The sequence below is a fragment of the Hyperoodon ampullatus genome (assembly GCF_949752795.1).
Source record: "Hyperoodon ampullatus genome assembly, chromosome: 5".
NCBI lineage: Eukaryota > Metazoa > Chordata > Mammalia > Artiodactyla > Ziphiidae > Hyperoodon > Hyperoodon ampullatus.
This window is the reverse complement of record NC_136918.1, coordinates 100,908,213-100,925,324: the sequence shown is the minus strand read 5'-3', so window position 1 is coordinate 100,925,324 and position 17,112 is coordinate 100,908,213. Positions and strand designations below refer to the sequence as shown.

At 36.3% G+C, this 17,112-nt stretch overlaps 1 protein-coding gene across 2 annotated transcripts in view; it reads left to right on the top strand.

Moving 5' to 3' along the window:
- The window catches only part of ARL6 (ARF like GTPase 6), a gene marked incomplete at its 5' end in the record, with an annotated part of 53,891 nt that overhangs the window by 16,859 nt on the left and 19,920 nt on the right, over positions 1–17,112 (top strand). For both annotated transcript variants that reach the window (XM_079704254.1, XM_079704253.1), the window contains 3 exons: positions 4,100–4,161; positions 4,582–4,650; positions 8,989–9,083. In XM_079704254.1, coding sequence (XP_079560380.1) covers positions 4,100–4,161; positions 4,582–4,650; positions 8,989–9,083 — 226 coding nt within the window. The remainder of the gene's footprint in view (positions 1–4,099; positions 4,162–4,581; positions 4,651–8,988; positions 9,084–17,112) is intronic.

Sequence of the window (17,112 nt, the reverse complement as noted above, 5' to 3'; positions counted from 1 at the left end):
GTAAAAGTAGTCTCAAATAAGTACAAAATGATTGAAACCAGAGCCACAGTTAATAGCCCCAAAGTGGACCAACGCCCCCAGTGCCTACCATACTCAAATTGGCAGAAATATCATTCAAAGAACAAAACAGAAATTACATTATCTTTTTCCATCTCATCCCCAGCAGTATAGTGATCTTCTGTCCCAAGACATGGTTATTACCATAGGGATAATCTTTGATATGGATGAGAACAGCTTTCTTCTCCAAACATTATTGGTCATTTGTTTGGGGCAGAAGGGGAAGGAGGCAGCATGAGCTCAGTCTTTATCATCTTGAAATATTCTGATATCCCAATTTCAGACTAGTCTTGTGAAAGATCTGCTAACCCTGCCTAACACACCACATTAGTCAGGGAGAGTCCTCAGGAAAACCTGGGCTTGCAGCCAGTAAGTAAGGCTTTTTAATTAATCTTCTTTTGCTTTCCAACATACCTATCTCTCTGCTACCTCTGATGAATTATGGAACTAGCCTAGACTATCTCCAGGGCTATTTTTAAGGAGGTAGCCTAATTTCTGACACCACTTCCTGAGCCTTAATCTTTAGGCAGCTATCCTGTCTCCTGAGAACAATTAACCTCTACATCCTGAGAGCAGAGTAAGTTGCTTTACTTTAAAAAAATTAAAAAAAAAAAAACTTGGTGACAGTAGCCAAGAGGACACTTGAAATGGGACTTCTTAAAAACCCCAAAACCTCTGTCATTCAGGCACAGATATAACACTTGCTTCCTCCCTACCTTTGAACTCAAGAAAAGTCTCTTGTGAGCTTACATCCACTGTGAGAAATTCATTATTTTTAATGAATTAAGGTGAATAATAGAAATCTACAATGCTCTATTAGGAAATATCTTGCAAAAGAAATCACATATCTCATTTTATAGTATCTTATTTTGGGGGGATAAAATCAGTTTCTAGATAACAAGATACTTCCTGAACCCAAACTAGTTTTTAATATTAAGCTGTCCTAATGTTCATTTATTGTTAATATACTAAGGTTACTGATCTAGGTTTTCTAAACTGATGAATAGAGAGAGAGGAGGTACATTTTAACTTGATAACTTTCCAAGAACCTGATCTTAGCTGTCATTTTCTTGAGATGTGCTCTGTAAACACCTTTCTTCTAAAATTCCCACTTTTGCCCCACTCCCCAACATAAATGCTCTCATTCTATCACATCATCCAGTTTTATATTCTTAACACTTAAAACAATCTGAAATTACCTTGCATATACAGTTGTTGTTTATTAAATTTTTCATTATAAAATTAAATTCCATAAGAGTATAGATCTTGTATTGTTCAATACTGAATCCCAGACACCTAGAATATTGCTTAGTAGTTAAATGTATTTTTGGACAAATGGACTGATGGGTGATTTTTTTTTAATTTTTATTTTTGGGCAGGGAGTAATGATCGATAGCACCAAGGATATCATTTTTAGCAGTCTTAATAAAGCTAACCAAATAGGGCCTCTCTTAGAAATCTTGTTCTACTCTTATTGATGTTGGTCTATTCCTGGGCTGTCTCAGATAGCCTAGTCCACTTAGGTAATAATTCCTGTGCCCTTTGCTTGCTTTGTAAGCATTCCCTGTCCAATTTAGAGAATTACCAAATGTATTTGTTCCTGGATAGAGCAGAGGAAAGTTAATCGGTGGAGACTATTTCGGAATTGTTTAGAGGAAAATCTGGAAGTACCAGCCCACATATCTTGTCCTATCCTGATTAATTTGCGGAGTTTCTTCTTTCTAATTATCTTCCAATAGAACTTTAGAAGTGAGGGGAAGAAAAGAAAGTTGATTAATTTTATCCCTATTAAAACAGCAAGTTAAAGGGTAGCTCGTCTGGAAACAGAAAGAGTTTGTGAGGAAACTGGGTGATTGTGAAGAGGCTAGGCCAATTTCTAATTACAGTTCACTGAAGACAAAGCTACTCATTTGAGGTATATTTTCTGAGATTTCTTTAAACTTTTAGCTTTTTTATTATTATGTTTTTCCTAATAATAATTGCTGATGATTTTATCACATGGTTGGCACATGAAAATCCATAAAATCGAAACAGTGTTGCATTTTGGGACAACAAAAATTAGGAAACTCTTTATTCCAAAGTTTGCCGTGCAATAAAAGACCCCTAATGTATGAGGCAGGAATCCGAGTATCAGGAGATAAAATCTGTCTAACATAAACAAAAAGAGATATTTTTGGAAGAATACTAGGCAGCTCACAGGATGAAAGGAAAAGCTGAATAAACAAATCTCAGAAAGCCAAAACCAGGGCAGCTCTGGGAGGTCTTTTCACTAGCACATTACTATTGAGGTGACAAAGCTACAGTGACTTTTCACCTTCTGTCTTTCGATTTGAACTTTAAATTTTCAGGAGTACACTACCGAAGTGAACATAATGATGTGGAGCAACAATTTCCCCTCTACTTCTCCTGTTTTTACACAAAAGCAACAAGATGAACTGAAAGGAAATTGTTTTAAGTTACACTTTGGGCAGTATGGAGAAAAATGGCGAATGAAACTGAAATCAGTGAGAGTGTAATTCTAATAATAGCAAACATTTGTTGAGCATTTACTATGGACCAGACACTATGTTGAGTATTTTGCATCCATTAACTTATTTAATTCTCATGATAACATTATGAGTTAAGGATAGTAATAATATATTTTACATTTGGGAAAATTAAGCCTTAGAGCAGCGGTCCCCAACCTTTTTGGCACCAGGGACCAGTTTCATGGAAGACAGTTTTTCCACAGTGGGGGTGCAGGGGGGTTGGTGGGGATGGTTCAGGCGGTAATGCGAGCGATGGGGAGCAATGGGGAGCGGCATATGAAGCTTTGCTCGCTCACCCACCACTCACCTCCTGCTGTGCTGCCCAGATCCTTACAGGCCACGGACCGCTACCGGTCCAAGGCCCGGGATTGGGGACCCCTGGCTAAGAGAAGTTAAGTAACCTGTTTAGGTAGTATATTAGCAATTAGGAGTAATCAGGAGGCTGTCGTAGTAATTTGAAGCAAGAAACCATAAGGGCCTGAGCTAAGTTAGTGAGATAGAACCAATAAAGCTTAGAGAACGGTTGTATAGGGAATGTAAAAGGGGGAGAAGTTGAGAATAAATCCTAGGCATCTGGGTCAGAAGGTGAATGGATTTTTATTCAAAAGGAGAAAGTTTTGATGATAGAAGTATTATGATGCATTTGATGAGCTAACTTGTCCATTTAAGGCCTTTTACTTGCCTGTGGGATGTGTCAGCAGGTCTCCCACTATACTCTTGCCCCCTTGCAATCTCTTTTCCACACAGTTCCCACCATGGCCTTCAAGGCCCTACCTATCTTACTTGATTACGTACAGCTCTTTCCCTTACTAAATATACTTTAGACATACAGGCCTTCTACTTTTTCTGAGTGGTGAGTTCCTCCCCGCCTTGAGGTCATGCCCTGGCTAATTCCTTTGACTGGAATGTTCTTTGCCAATATCTTGTCATAGCCTTTCCCCTTCTTAACATTCACTCCTGGGTGAGATGTCCCCTCATCAGAGAGGCTCTTCTATACTAACCCTCCTCTGCCCCATTGCCTCCCACCCTCAATCACCTTTCATTGCACTGAGCACTGCTCAAAATTGTGTTCACTTGTAACTCAGTTGTTTATTGCGGTTTACCTCCTCCAGGTTATAAATTCCATGAGAGCAGGGACCATGTATATTCACCATCTACACACGAGCACAGTCCTCTGTAGCATATATAAACTCAATAAGTATGAAAGATTAGAAAGTCCTATATGTGAGCTGAAGGAGACTTTTGAAACCACTTTAAGTCTGTGGTAACTTGCAGCAAGCCACAAAATGTGAATGTGAAGACACACATGCAGATTTATAATTAGTAAACCGTAAACTTTATAAAGAATTCACACACAGTGATCTCATTGCAAAATTTATAATTTTGTTTAATCCTGTCATCTCCTTAGTGGCAGATTTTAGAACTGGAAAATCTGGGTGCTTTTTTTTTTTAACGTGAGGAAAAATTCATCTTTGGTAATTGCAAATTTCTAAACTTTGTCTTCTCTCTTAAAGGCTCAATCTCAAGATATAGTTCCAACGATAGGATTCAGCATAGAGAAATTCAAATCGTCCAGGTAATTCATTTTATTAAACTTGTGATTAAGAAGTTGTGGGTGAAAAATGATATTAGATCTACATAGTTATTCCTCCTACTCTTAGAAAAAAGTAATTTGCTATTTCAGAAGCCCATAGATTTTAAATATTTGTACCACTACCTCTGGATTATTCTAAAGAATTCAGAGTTTAGATAAACTCTGACAACCTCACTAGCAAAGGAAATATCTTTTTTATATGTTACTCATTGTAAAATCATATTTATATTCAAAAAAATTCATTCTATGGCACTTGTACTTGAAAGCTGGCCCAAGTTGAATATTGTATATTCAAGGGTGGTTTCTTTGATTGAAAATAATTTAAAATTTTAAGTAAAAGTTACACTTTTACTACCTTATAATGTAGTCATGTTTTTTCATTTTGTTTGTTTTGTTTTATAGTTTGTCTTTTACAGTGTTTGACATGTCAGGTCAAGGAAGATACAGAAATCTCTGGGAACACTATTATAAGTAAGTATGTTTGTGAATGTTGGTAAACTAGATGGTTATATTTTAATAACCAGTAATGATTAGAAATCCAAAGGATTACATGGGCTAGGTTGCAATGCTTATTCTTTATATAATTTAAGTATACTTCCTAATTTTTAAAAAAAGTATAATCATACTTCACATTATTTCTCAAATGCTTCAGATTCTTCCTGACCTTGCATATGTTGTTCTGTCTGTTTTTAATGTCCTATTCTACCCTACTTCTCTGCAACTTAAGGTTAATATATTTGTTCTTTAAGGACTAGCTCAAAAATCACCTCCTCTATGAAGAATTCCACTGTTTTGCCCAGTTATTCTGTCCCCCGTGTTGACACGGTACTTCGTCCATTCATATCTCTTGAATCGTACTTATTACATCTTTAACTCATGTACCATAGCTGCCTCCCTAGTGGGATTATGAACTTCTCAAGGGCAGGGATTTTTTTTTAATTCAGTATTTCTTCAAGACCAAGTATGATTCTGGCCAGATAGATCAGTAAATACTAACTGTATAAATTTAGTTAAAATAACAGCACTAATAGTTGATCCATGTGTTCTACAAGCAATTCTAAACAAGATATTTTTAGCATGTGCAAATCAAGTGCTCACCAATTTCTTCAGATTAACAGCTGTCAAGTTGCTAGGATCCGAGTGTGTTATACCTTCTCAAGATTTGCATGCGATGTTAAAATAAATTCATTAAACTTGTAATATTGCTAGGACTTCTTCATTTAAGATGAGTGTAACTCACTTTTGGAGTCTGAAATTTATAAACAGTATCTCTTCACTAAATGCACTTTTGTTCTTATGAACTCTTGTCTTGAAATGGTGTGTGATGACTGCCAGATCAGATTTTAATTTTCATTGGCTAATTCTTTTTTTTTTTTTTTTTAAGAAAATGTTGGGGATAGGAGTTTATTAATTAATTTATTTATTTTTGCTGTGTTGGGTCTTCGTTTCTGTGCGTGGGCTTTCTCTAGTTGCAGCAAGCTGGGGCCACTCTTCATCGCGGTGCGCGGGTCTCTCACTATCGCGGCCTCTCTTGTTGTGGAGCACAAGCTCCAGAAGCGCAGGCTCAGTAGTTGTGGCTCATGGGCCTAGTTACTTCGCGGCATGTGGATCTTCCCAGACCAGGGCTCGAACCCGTGTCCCCTGCATTAGCAGGCAGATTTTCAACCACTGCACCACCAGGGAAGCCCCCTCATTGGCTAATTCTTTCATGCTAATGTGGGGACAAATGTTTTATTCCTTGGGTAGGAACCAAAGGAGATTTATTCCAGATATTCTTTTCATATTGAAGGGCTATTTAAATCATATAGAGCCAGAGGACCTCTGAGGTAGAAAGAGAAGAATGCTTCAGATTTGAGGGCCAGTTTGGAAAAGGAAGGGTGGAATGTTTGTGGTATCCTGCAATAAATTCTCTGGGGGAGGGCTTCCCTGGTGGCGCAGTGGTTGAGAGTCCGCCTGCCGATGCAGGGGACACGGGTTCGTGCCCCGGTCTGGGAAGATCCCACATGCCGCGGAGCGGCTGGGCCCGTGAGCCATGGCCACTGAGCCTGTGCTCCGGAGCCTGTGCTCCGCAGGGGGAGAGGCCACAACAGTGAGAGGCCCGCCTACCGCAAAAAAAAAAAAAAAAAAAAAAAAAAAAAAAAAAAAAAAAAATTCTCTGGGGGAAATGTGAGGTGTTTTTGTTTTTAAGGAAACGGCAGTTTTCAGTATAGGATTTGTTTATTCTTCTTCCAATTAGTAGGTAAACAATTCTTTCTTCTAAAAAAAAATGTATTTACTTTAATTACTTTAAAAAATGTAACATTTATTTTAATTACAGAAAACATAATACTGCATAAAAAATAGTACTTCAAAAAAGGAAGCTTTTTTTTCTGACTTTAACTTCTTTTTCTTCAAAATCTTTTTGGAAGAAGTTAATGAATTCAGGAATATTATAGGTACATTTTAGGTGGAATGCTGAATATGGTTACTGTTGAGAAGTCTACAGTAATAGTAAATTTATTTCCTCTATCTCTGTACTTTTCTGATTGTGAAAGAACAAGTGCATTTTAATCTATTAGACTGAAAGAGGTTAAAAAGATTAATTAAGTCTACTGTTGGCAAAATAAGCCACTCTTGTAGTGAGAATGTACCATCTTTCTTAGGATAATTTATCAATATCTGTTAAAATGAAAAATGTTCATGCCCTGCAGCCATAATTTTTGCTTTCAGAAAAGTACAGTATGACTAGGACTACTGGGCAAAGATACACAGAGAAGAATGTGTGTTGAGAATGATTTATAATGACATTTTTTCATATCAATTATATGAAGAAAAAAATTATTCTTAATAAAAGTATGTGCTTAATATATATGGAGAGAGAAGAAAATTCTTAGTGGAATATGTACCGCACCATTAGTAGCATTTGTTTTGGGAATAAGATTATAAAGGAAGTTTAGTTTGTCATTTGTATGACTCTGTAATGTTAATTATTGTATAATTTTTGCATATTACTCTTAGAATATAAAAAAGTAATAAAGCATAAAAAGTGCATATTTGGAAAGGAGTTAATGTTTGGAAAATATAGAAAAGCATATTTAAACATTGTTTCCTGTAAATCTCACTACTAATAAATTTACCACTGTTAATCTTTTGGGTGTGTTTCTTCTATTTTGAAATATATAATATACACTTTACATAATTGAGAAAGGAGACTTCTACAGTATGTACCATGTACTATATAGTTTTTCAGTTAACATTCTATGATAAGGGTGAATCAGGAAAAACATAGAAAGGATGTAACTCTCATGGAGGCCTAATATTTTTTCATATTCCTGTACCCGAATTTGCTTAATCATTTCTCTATTTTTGGACATAAAGACTGTTCTCAGTTTTTGAAGATTATAGGCAATTCTTCAGTTAACATATTACTGTATAAATCTCTGTCATACTTCATGTTTCCTTAGTATAAATTCCAGAAATGAAATTACTGGCTCAAAGTGAACATTTTTAAAGCTCTTGATAGATATTTCCAATTATATCAGTTTCTATATCCACTAGTAATATGTGACTGTGATAATCTGCATTCATTTTTTAAATGATAGGAGAAAATAGTATTAAAAAGTTGTTTTATTTTTAAATGCATGTGGTTACTAATGGCATTGAACTTTAAAATCTTAATTTATGATTACACTGAGTCACAAAAAATATATAAATGTCCAATAAATATATGAAAATATATTGAACTTAATGAGCAATTAACAAAATACAAAGTAAAATAATATGCTGTTAAGATGGTAAAAAATTGAAAAGAATGATAAGAGCCATGCTGGCAAGGGAGTGGGAAACATGCTGATAGTAGTATAAATTGATATAACATTTCCAGAGGATAATTTATCAATGTTTATCTAAAACTTTAAATTTTGTATGTATTCCTGGAAATTTTATTCCTAAGAACAGATCTTAAAGTATCAAGAAATTTTTAAAATGTATTTAGGAAGATGTTTATCCCAAAGTTTTTCATAGTAATGAAAATTGGAAGTAACCTATGAAGTCCAAAACTAGAAGTTTGATACAATATTTAATGACACGTCCATTATACTTTATAATCATTAAAAGAAAGATGCGAAGGAAATCAGTGATTTTTGAAGTGCCGCTGTGATCTATAAGTGAATCCTTATACCATTTCAGTGGCTGGTTATCAGCTTAAAAGTCAAATAGAATAAAATAAAAGCTCTTTGTAAGTATTGTCTCAGGAGACTATTTCAAATATATTTACATATACTTATGTGTCTAACTGCATCTTAATGTAAAATATATTTCTCACTATGGTTATGGTAAAAAATATTTGAGAAACACTGGTGTAGAGCTTTAATGTTTCATATAAAAGTAGTTCAAACTATACTGCAAAGAAAGATCAGGGAAATGTACATATATTTCAGAAAGGCAGTATAAAACAGCAGGATTCCATTTAAATACAGATGTAGATATTCATATATGAATATACACAAAGGAAATGTTGAAAATGATTTACATGAAAATATTAATGGTTGTATCTGTGTAATAGGATTATGGTTTTACTAGTTATTTTTTAAAATTATGAAATGTCACTAAATTAACCATATTATTATCCAAATGAAAAGAAATTATTTTATATGAAATATGACTAACATGGTTAATATATTAATTACTCATATAAACCAAAGCCTGTAATGTATAAATGGACATAGGACATGAAGACATAATACACAGGTTAGGAATTGCAAATGGATAGTAAACATAGAAAAATGTTCAAGTTTGTCTTTAATATTTCTCATTCTTTATATTATACAGAGAAGGACAAGCCATTATTTTTGTCATTGATAGTAGTGATAGATTAAGAATGGTTGTGGCCAAAGAAGAACTTGATACTCTACTGAATCATCCAGGTACATGTGTGTGTCTTTCAGTCTGTGATGTCTGTGCTTTGGGGTCTGTTTATGTACGATGTTTTGTTCTTTGGTGTAAGCAAAACGTGTTGTTTACACTATGTGATCTTTTATTTAAAATTTTTGAATTTTAAAACATTAATTATGCAGAATTAACAATATCTTTACTTTCAGTACCATATATTTTTTAAATTTCAAAGCTTTTTGCAGTGTTTTTATTTCCCTGAAAATGAAAATGCCCTTTTTTTCGATTATGTAAGTAATGTGTCAATAGCAAAATATGTGGATGGAAAAAGAATAAGGAAGAAAGTAAAAATCGATGTTTCAACACATTAAAATTTTTTTGGTTACCATCTTTTTATGTGTGTGTGTGTGTGTGTGTGTGTGTGTGTGTGTGTCTGTGTGTGATCACAGCATTTCTTAGATATTTATTGTGGGAATTCTTTTAAAACAGATCTTTTCTGTTTTTAAACTACTCCGAGCCCTCCAATCCTCTTTGAAGATATCAATGTTAACAGTTTGGTACTTTTTCTTTTATACCTTTATCTATATTTCATATCATATATACATACACAAACATATACAGGTACCAAAGATACATACAGTCGCCCTTGGTATCTATGGGAGATTGATTCTAGGATCCCCAAGGATACCAAGAGCTGTGGTTGCTCAAGTCCCTTATATAAAATGGTGTAGTATTTGCATAGAATCTATGCACATCCTCCCATATACTTTATTTTCTTTCATTTTTTTATTAGTTTCTGCTTTATAACAAAGTGAATCAGTCATACATATACATCTGTTCCCACATCCCTTCCCTCATGCATCTCCCTCCCTCCCACCCTCCCCATCCCACCCCTCCAGGCAGTCACAAAGCACCGAGCTGATCTCCCTGTGCTCTGCGGCTGCTTCCCACTATCTATCTACCTTACGATTGGTAGTGTATATATGTCCATGCCTCTCTTTCGCTTTGTCACAGCTTACCCTTCCCCCTCCCCATGTCCTCAAGTCCATTCTCAAGTAGGTCTGTGTCTTTATTCCCGTTTTACCCCTAGGTTCTTCATGACATTTTTTTTTTAATTCCATATATATGTGTTAGCATACGGTATTTGTCTTTCTCTTTCTGACTTACTTCACTCTGTATGACAGACTCTAGGTCTATCCACCTCATTATAAATAGCTCAGTTTCATTTCTTTTTATGGCTGAGTAATATTCCATTGTATATATGTGCCACATCTTCTTTATCCATTCATCCGATGATGGACACTTAGATTGTTTCCAGCTCCGGGCTATTGTGAATAGAGCTGCAATGAACATTTTGGTACATGTCTCTTTGAATTATGGTTTTCTCAGGGTATATGCCTAGTAGTGGGATTGCTGGGTCATATGGTAGTTCTATTTGTAGTTTTTTAAGGAACCTCCATACCGTTCTCCATAGTGGCTGTACCAATTCACATTCCCACCAGCAGTGCAAGAGTGTTCCCTTTTCTCCACACCCTCTCCAGCATTTATTGTTTCTAGATTTCTTGATGATGGCCATTCTGACTGGTGTGAGATGATATCTCATTGTAGTTTTGATTTGCATTTCTCTAATGATTAATGATGTTGAGCATTCTTTCATGTGTTTGTTGGCAGTCTGTATATCTTCTTTGGAGAAATGCCTATTTAAGTCTTCTGCCCATTTTTGGATTGGCTTGTTTGTTTTTTTGCTATTGAGCTGCATGAGCTGCTTATAAATTTTGGAGATTAATCTTTTGTCAGTTGCTTCATTTGCAAATATTTTCTCCCATTCTGAGGGTTGTCTTTTGGTCTTGTTTATGGTTTCCTTTGCTGTGCAAAAGCTTTGAAGTTTCATTAGGTCCCATTTGTTTATCTTTGTTTTTATTTCCATTTCTCTAGGAGGTGGGTCCAAAAGGATCTTGCTGTGATTTATGTCATAGAGTGTTCTGCCTATGTTTTCCTCTAAGAGTTTGATAGTTTCTGGCCTTACATTTAGGTCTTTAATCCATTTTGAGCTTATTTTTGTGTATGGTGTTAGGGAATGATCTAATCTCATACTTTTACATGTCCCTGTCCAGTTTTCACAGCACCACTTATTGAAGAGGCTGTCCTTTCTCCACTGTACATTCCTGCCTCCTTTATCAAAGATAAGTTGACCATATGTGTGTGGGTTTATCTCTGGGCTTTCTATCCTGTTCCATTGATCTATCTTTCTGTTTTTGTGCCAGTACCACACTGTCTTGATTACTGTAGCTTTGTGGTATAGTCTGAAGTCAGGGAGCCTGATTCCTCCAGCTCCGTTTTTCGTTCTCAAGATTGCTTTGGCTATTCGGGGTCTTTTGTTTTTCCAAACAAATTTTGAAATTTTTTGTTCTAGTTCTGTGAAAAATGCCAATGGTAGTTTGATAGGGATTGCGTTGAATCTGTAGATTGCTTTGGGTAGTAGAGTCATTTTGACAATATTGATTCTTCCAATCCAGGAGCATGGTATATCTCTCCATCTATTTGTATCATCTTTAATTTCTTTCATCAGTGTCTTATAATTTTCTACATACAGGTCTTTTGTCTCCTTAGGTAGGTTTATTCCTAGATATTTTATTCTTTTTGTTGCAGTGGTAAATGGGAGTGTTTTCTTAATTTCACTTTCTGATTTTTCATCATTAGTGTACAGGAATGCCAGAGATTTCTGTGCATTAATTTTGTATCCTGCTACTTTACCAAATTCATTGATTAGCTCTAGTAGTTTTCTGGTAGCATCTTTAGGATTCTCTATGTATAGTATCATGTCATCTGCAAAGAGTGACAGTTTTACTTCTTCTTTTCCAATTTGGATTCCTTTTATTTCCTTTTCTTCTCTGATTGCTGTGGCTAAAACTTCCAAAACTAGGTTAAATAAGAGTGGTGAGAGTGGGCAGCCTTGTCTTGTTCCTGATCTTAGTGGAAATGGTTTCAGTTTTTCACCATTGAGGACAACGTTGGCTGTGGGTTTGTCATATATGGCCTTTATTATGTTGAGGAAAGTTCGCTCTATGCCTACTTTCTGCAGAGTTTTTATCATAAATGGGTGTTGAATTTTGTCGAAAGCTTTCTCTGCATCTATTGAGATGATCATATGGTTTTTCTCCTTCAATTTGTTAATATGGTGTATCACATTGATTGATTTGCGTATATTGAAGAATCCTTGCATTCCTGGAATAAACCCCACTTGATCATGGTGTATGATCCTTTTAATGTGCTGTTGGATTCTGTTTGCTAGTATTTTGTTGAGGATTTTTGCATCTATGTTCATCAGTGATATTGGCCTGTAGTTTTCTTTCTTTGTGACATCCTTTCCTGGTTTTGGTATCAAGGTGATGGTGGCCTCGTAGAATGAGTTTGGGAGTGTTCCTTCCTCTGAAATTGTTTGGAAGAGTTTGAGAAGGATGGGTGTTAGCTCTTCTCTAAATGCTTGTTAGAAGTCGCCTGTGAAGCCATCTGGTCCTGGGCTTTTGTTTGTTGGAAGATTTTTAATCACAGTTTCAATTTCAGTGCTTGTGATTGGTCTATTCATATTTTCTATTTCTTCCTGAGTCAGTCTTGGTAGGTTGTGCATTTCTAAGAATTTGTCCATTTCTTCCAGGTTGTCCATTTTATTGGCATAGAGTTGCTTGTAGTAATCTCTCATGATCTTTTGTATTTCTGCAGTGTCAGATGTTACTTCTCCTTTTTCATTTCTAATTCTATTGATTTGAGTCTTCTTCCTTTTTTTCTTGATGAGTCTGGCTAATGGTTTGTCAATTTTGTTTATCTTCTCAAAGAACCAGCTTTTACTTTTATTGATCTTTGCTATCGTTTCCTTCATTTATTTCTGATCTCATCTTTATGATTTCTTTCCTTCTGCTAACTTTGGGGTTTTTTTGTTCTTCTTTCTCTAATTGCTTTAGGTGCAGGGTCAGGTTGTTTACTCGAGATGTTTCCTGTTTCTTAAGGTGGGATTGTATTGCTATAAACTTCCCCCTTAGAACTGCTTTTGCTGCATCCCATAGGTTTTGGGTCGTTGTGTCTCCATTGTCATTTGTTTCTAGGTATTTTTTAATTTCCTGTTTGATTTCTTTAGTGATCACTTCGTTATTGAGTAGTGTATTGTTTAGCCTCCATGTGTTTGTATTTTTTACAGATCTTTTCCTGTAATTGATGTCTAGTCTCATAGCATTGTGGTCGGAAAAGATACTTGATACAATTTCAATTTTCTTAAATTTACCAAGGCTTGATTTGTGACCCAAGATATGATGTATCCTGGAGAATGTTCCTTGAGCACTTGAGAAAAATGTGTATTCTGTTGTTTTTGGATGGAATGTCCTATAAATATCAATTAAGTCCATCTTGTTTAATGTATCATTTAAAGCTTGTGTTTCCTTATTTATTTTCATTTTGGATGATCTGTCCATTGGTGAAAGTGGGGTGTTAAAGTCCCCTACTATGAGTGTGTTACTGTCGATTTCCCCTTTTATGGCTGTTAGTATTTGCCTTATTTGTTGAGGTGCTCCTATGTTGGGTGCATAAATATTTACAATTGTTATATCTTCTTCTTGGATCGATCCCTTTATCATTATGTAGTGTCCTTCTTTGTCTCTTCTAATAGTCTTTATTTTAAAGTCTATTTTGTCTGATATAAGAATTGCTACTCCAGCTTTCTTTTGGTTTCCATTTGCATGGAATATCTTTTTCCATCCCCTTACATTCAATCAGTATGTGTCTCTAGGTCTGAAGTGGGTCTCTTGTAGACAGCATATATATGGGTCTTGTTTTTGTATCCATTCAGCCAGTCTATGTCTTTTGGTGAGAGCATTTAATCCATTTACATTTAAGGTAATTATTGATATGTATGTTCCTATTCCCATTTCCTTAATTGCTTTGGGTTCGTTATTGTAGGTATATTCCTTCTGTTGTGTTTCTTGCCTAGAGAAGTTCTTTTAGCATTTGTTGTAAAGCTGGTTTGGTGGTGCTGAACTCTCTCAGCTTTTGCTTGTCTGTAAAGGTTTTAATTTCTCCATCAAATCTGAATGAGATCCTTGCTGGGTAGAGTAATCTTGGTTTCAGTTTTCTGTCCTTCATCACTTTAAGTATGTCCTGCCACTCTCTTCTGGCTTGTAGAGTTTCTGCTGAGAGATCAGCTGTTAACCTGATGGGGATTCCCTTGTGTGTTATTTGTTTTTTTTCCCTTGCTGCTTTTAATATGATTTCTTTGTGTTTAATTTTTGACAGTTTGATTAATATGTGTGTTGGCGTATTTCTCCTTGGATTTATTCTGTATGGGACTCTCTGTGCCTCCTGGACTTGATTAACTATTTCCTTTCCCATATTAGGGAAGTTTTCAACTATAATCTCTTCAAATATTTTCTCAGTCCCTTTCTTTTTCTCTTCTTCTTCTGGAACCCCTATAATTCGAATGTTGGTGTGTTTAATGTTGTCCCAGAGGTCTCTGAGACTGTCCTCTGTTCTTTTCATTCTTTTTTCTTTATTTTGCTCTGCATCAGTTATTTCCACTATTTTATCTTCCACCTCACTTATCCGTTCTTCTGCCTCAGTTATTCTGCTATTGATCCCATCTAGAGTATTTTTCATTTCATTTATTGTGTTTTTAATCGATGCTTGATTCATCTTTAGTTCTTCTAGGTCCTTGTTAACTGTTTCTTGCATTTTGTCTATTCTATTTCCAAGATTTTGGATCTTGGAAATAGAATCTTGGATCATCTTTACTATCATTATTCTGAATTCTTTTTCAGGTAGACTGCCTATTACCTCTTCATTTGTTAGGTCTGGTAGATTTTTATCTTGCTCCTTCCCCTGCTGTGTGTTTTTCTGTCTTCTCATTTTGCTTATCTTACTGTGTTTGGGGTCTCCTTTTTGCAGGCTGCAGATTCGTAGTTCCCGTTGTTTTTGGTGTCTGTCCCCAGTGGCTAAGGTTGTTTCAGTAGGTTGTGTAGGCTTCCTGGTGGGGGGGACTAGTGCCTGTGTTCTGGTGGTTGAGGCTTGATCTTGTCTTTCTGGTGGGCAGGTCCACGTCTGGTGGTGTGTTTTGGGGTGCCTATGGCCTTATTATGTTTTTAGGCAGCCTCTCTGCTAATGGGTGGGGTTGTGTTCCTGCCTTGCTAGTTGCTTGGCATAGGGTGACCAGCACTGTAGCTTGCTGGTCGTTGAGTGAAGCTGGGTGCTGGTGTTGAGATGGAGATCTCTGGGAGATTTTCGCCGCTTGATATTATGTGGAGCTGGGAGGTCTCTTGTGGACCCGTGTCCTGAAGTTGGCTCTCCCACTTCAGAGGCACAGCACTGACTCCTGGCTGAAGCACCAAGAGCCTTTCATCCACACGGCTCAGATTGCGCGGCGGCTGGCGCGGCAAGGAGCGAGGGCACCGCGCGCCCCGGCCCGAGCCCCGCGCCGCGTCGCGTCTGCTCTTGTGCTGCGGTGGCGGCAGCGGCGGCGGCGGCTGCAGCGGCCACAGGCTGGCTGGCAGACTGGCTGGTTGCCCGGCTGGCTCCTCGCTGGGGCTTCCTGTCCCATATACTTTAATTAATCTCTACATGCTTATAATACCTAAGAAAATATAAATACTATGTAAATAATGCCAGTGCATGGTAAATTCAAGTTTTGCTTTTGGGAACTTTCTGTAATTTTTTTCCCGGCGTGTTTTCCATTCACAGTTGGTCGAATTTGTGGGTGTGGAGTCCACGGATACAGAGGGCACACTGTACAGGGTTGGGCGCTATGAGAACTGTCATCATTATTTACTAGACAGGATCACATTCTGTACACTCTTCTGCATCTTCCTCTTCTCAAATAACACTGCATGATGGAAATCCTTTCAAGTCAAATTGCATATATATAATTATTCTTTTTAATGATGCCTAATATGCCATACTGTGAATGTACCACAGTTTATTCAGTCATTCACCTGTTGCTAGATATTCTTTTTTTTCCCACAGTAAGTTTTCCAGTAGTTTTGTGGAATTCTGCATTTTTAGCCTTACTCATGCAAAAAGATTTTAAGTGGCCTTTGTACCTGTGGTTTTAGAAAAGGACTTCTAACAATTCTTGCTGCTTAACCATAATATCCTTGGTATTTTTATTGGACAACCTCAAGTTTATTCAAGTATTTGGGGGGGAAATTATCCAGCCTGTACTTTTTATGTGACTTTTTCACTTTTAAAAACTTAGTCTTTTATCTGGGTTGAGAAGGCACTTTTGATTCTACATTCCCTTTTTGTTAATCTTTCCACTTTCTCCCCCAAAAGTGTTTTGACATGGACCAAAAAATGAAATAGTTCCTACAAAATCTGCTTTTAATACCGTGGGAACCTTGATTTCCTCAACTGAAGCCTTGTCCATGTATCTTTATGTACTTACTGATACATTTATTTTATAGGTTAGATTCCCAAAGGAGGGATTTCTCAGCTGAAACGTATATGAAGTTTTTTTAAAATTGAAGTATAAGTTGTAATACAGTGAAATGCTCAGATCTTAAGTATATAGTTCTGTAATTTTGACAAATGCATACACTCATGTAACTACATTCCCAATCAAGAAACAGAACATTTTCATCACCTCAGAAAGTTCCTTCATGCCCCTTTCCAATCAATACCCCACACCTGGAAACAGAGGAACTACTAATCTGATTTTGATCCCCAGAATTTTGCCTATTCTACAATTTCATATAAATGAGGGGAAAGGTACATACATTTTTGTGCCTAGGTTTTTTCATTCAGCATAATGTTTTGGGGAGTCACCCACATTGTTGTATCACTTGTTTACTCCTTTTACTTGCTTTGTAATATTCTATTATATGAATATACCACAGTTTGCTTATCCAGTCTCTTGTTGATTAATATCTGGGCTGTTTCTAGTTCAGGGCAATTATGAATAAAGCTGGTGTGAACATTTTTTTGAGATATAATTCACATATAATATTATATCAGTTTCAGGTATTCAGCATAATGAATTGATATTTGTATATACAGTTGGCCACTTGAACAACTGGGGTTTGGCCTGCA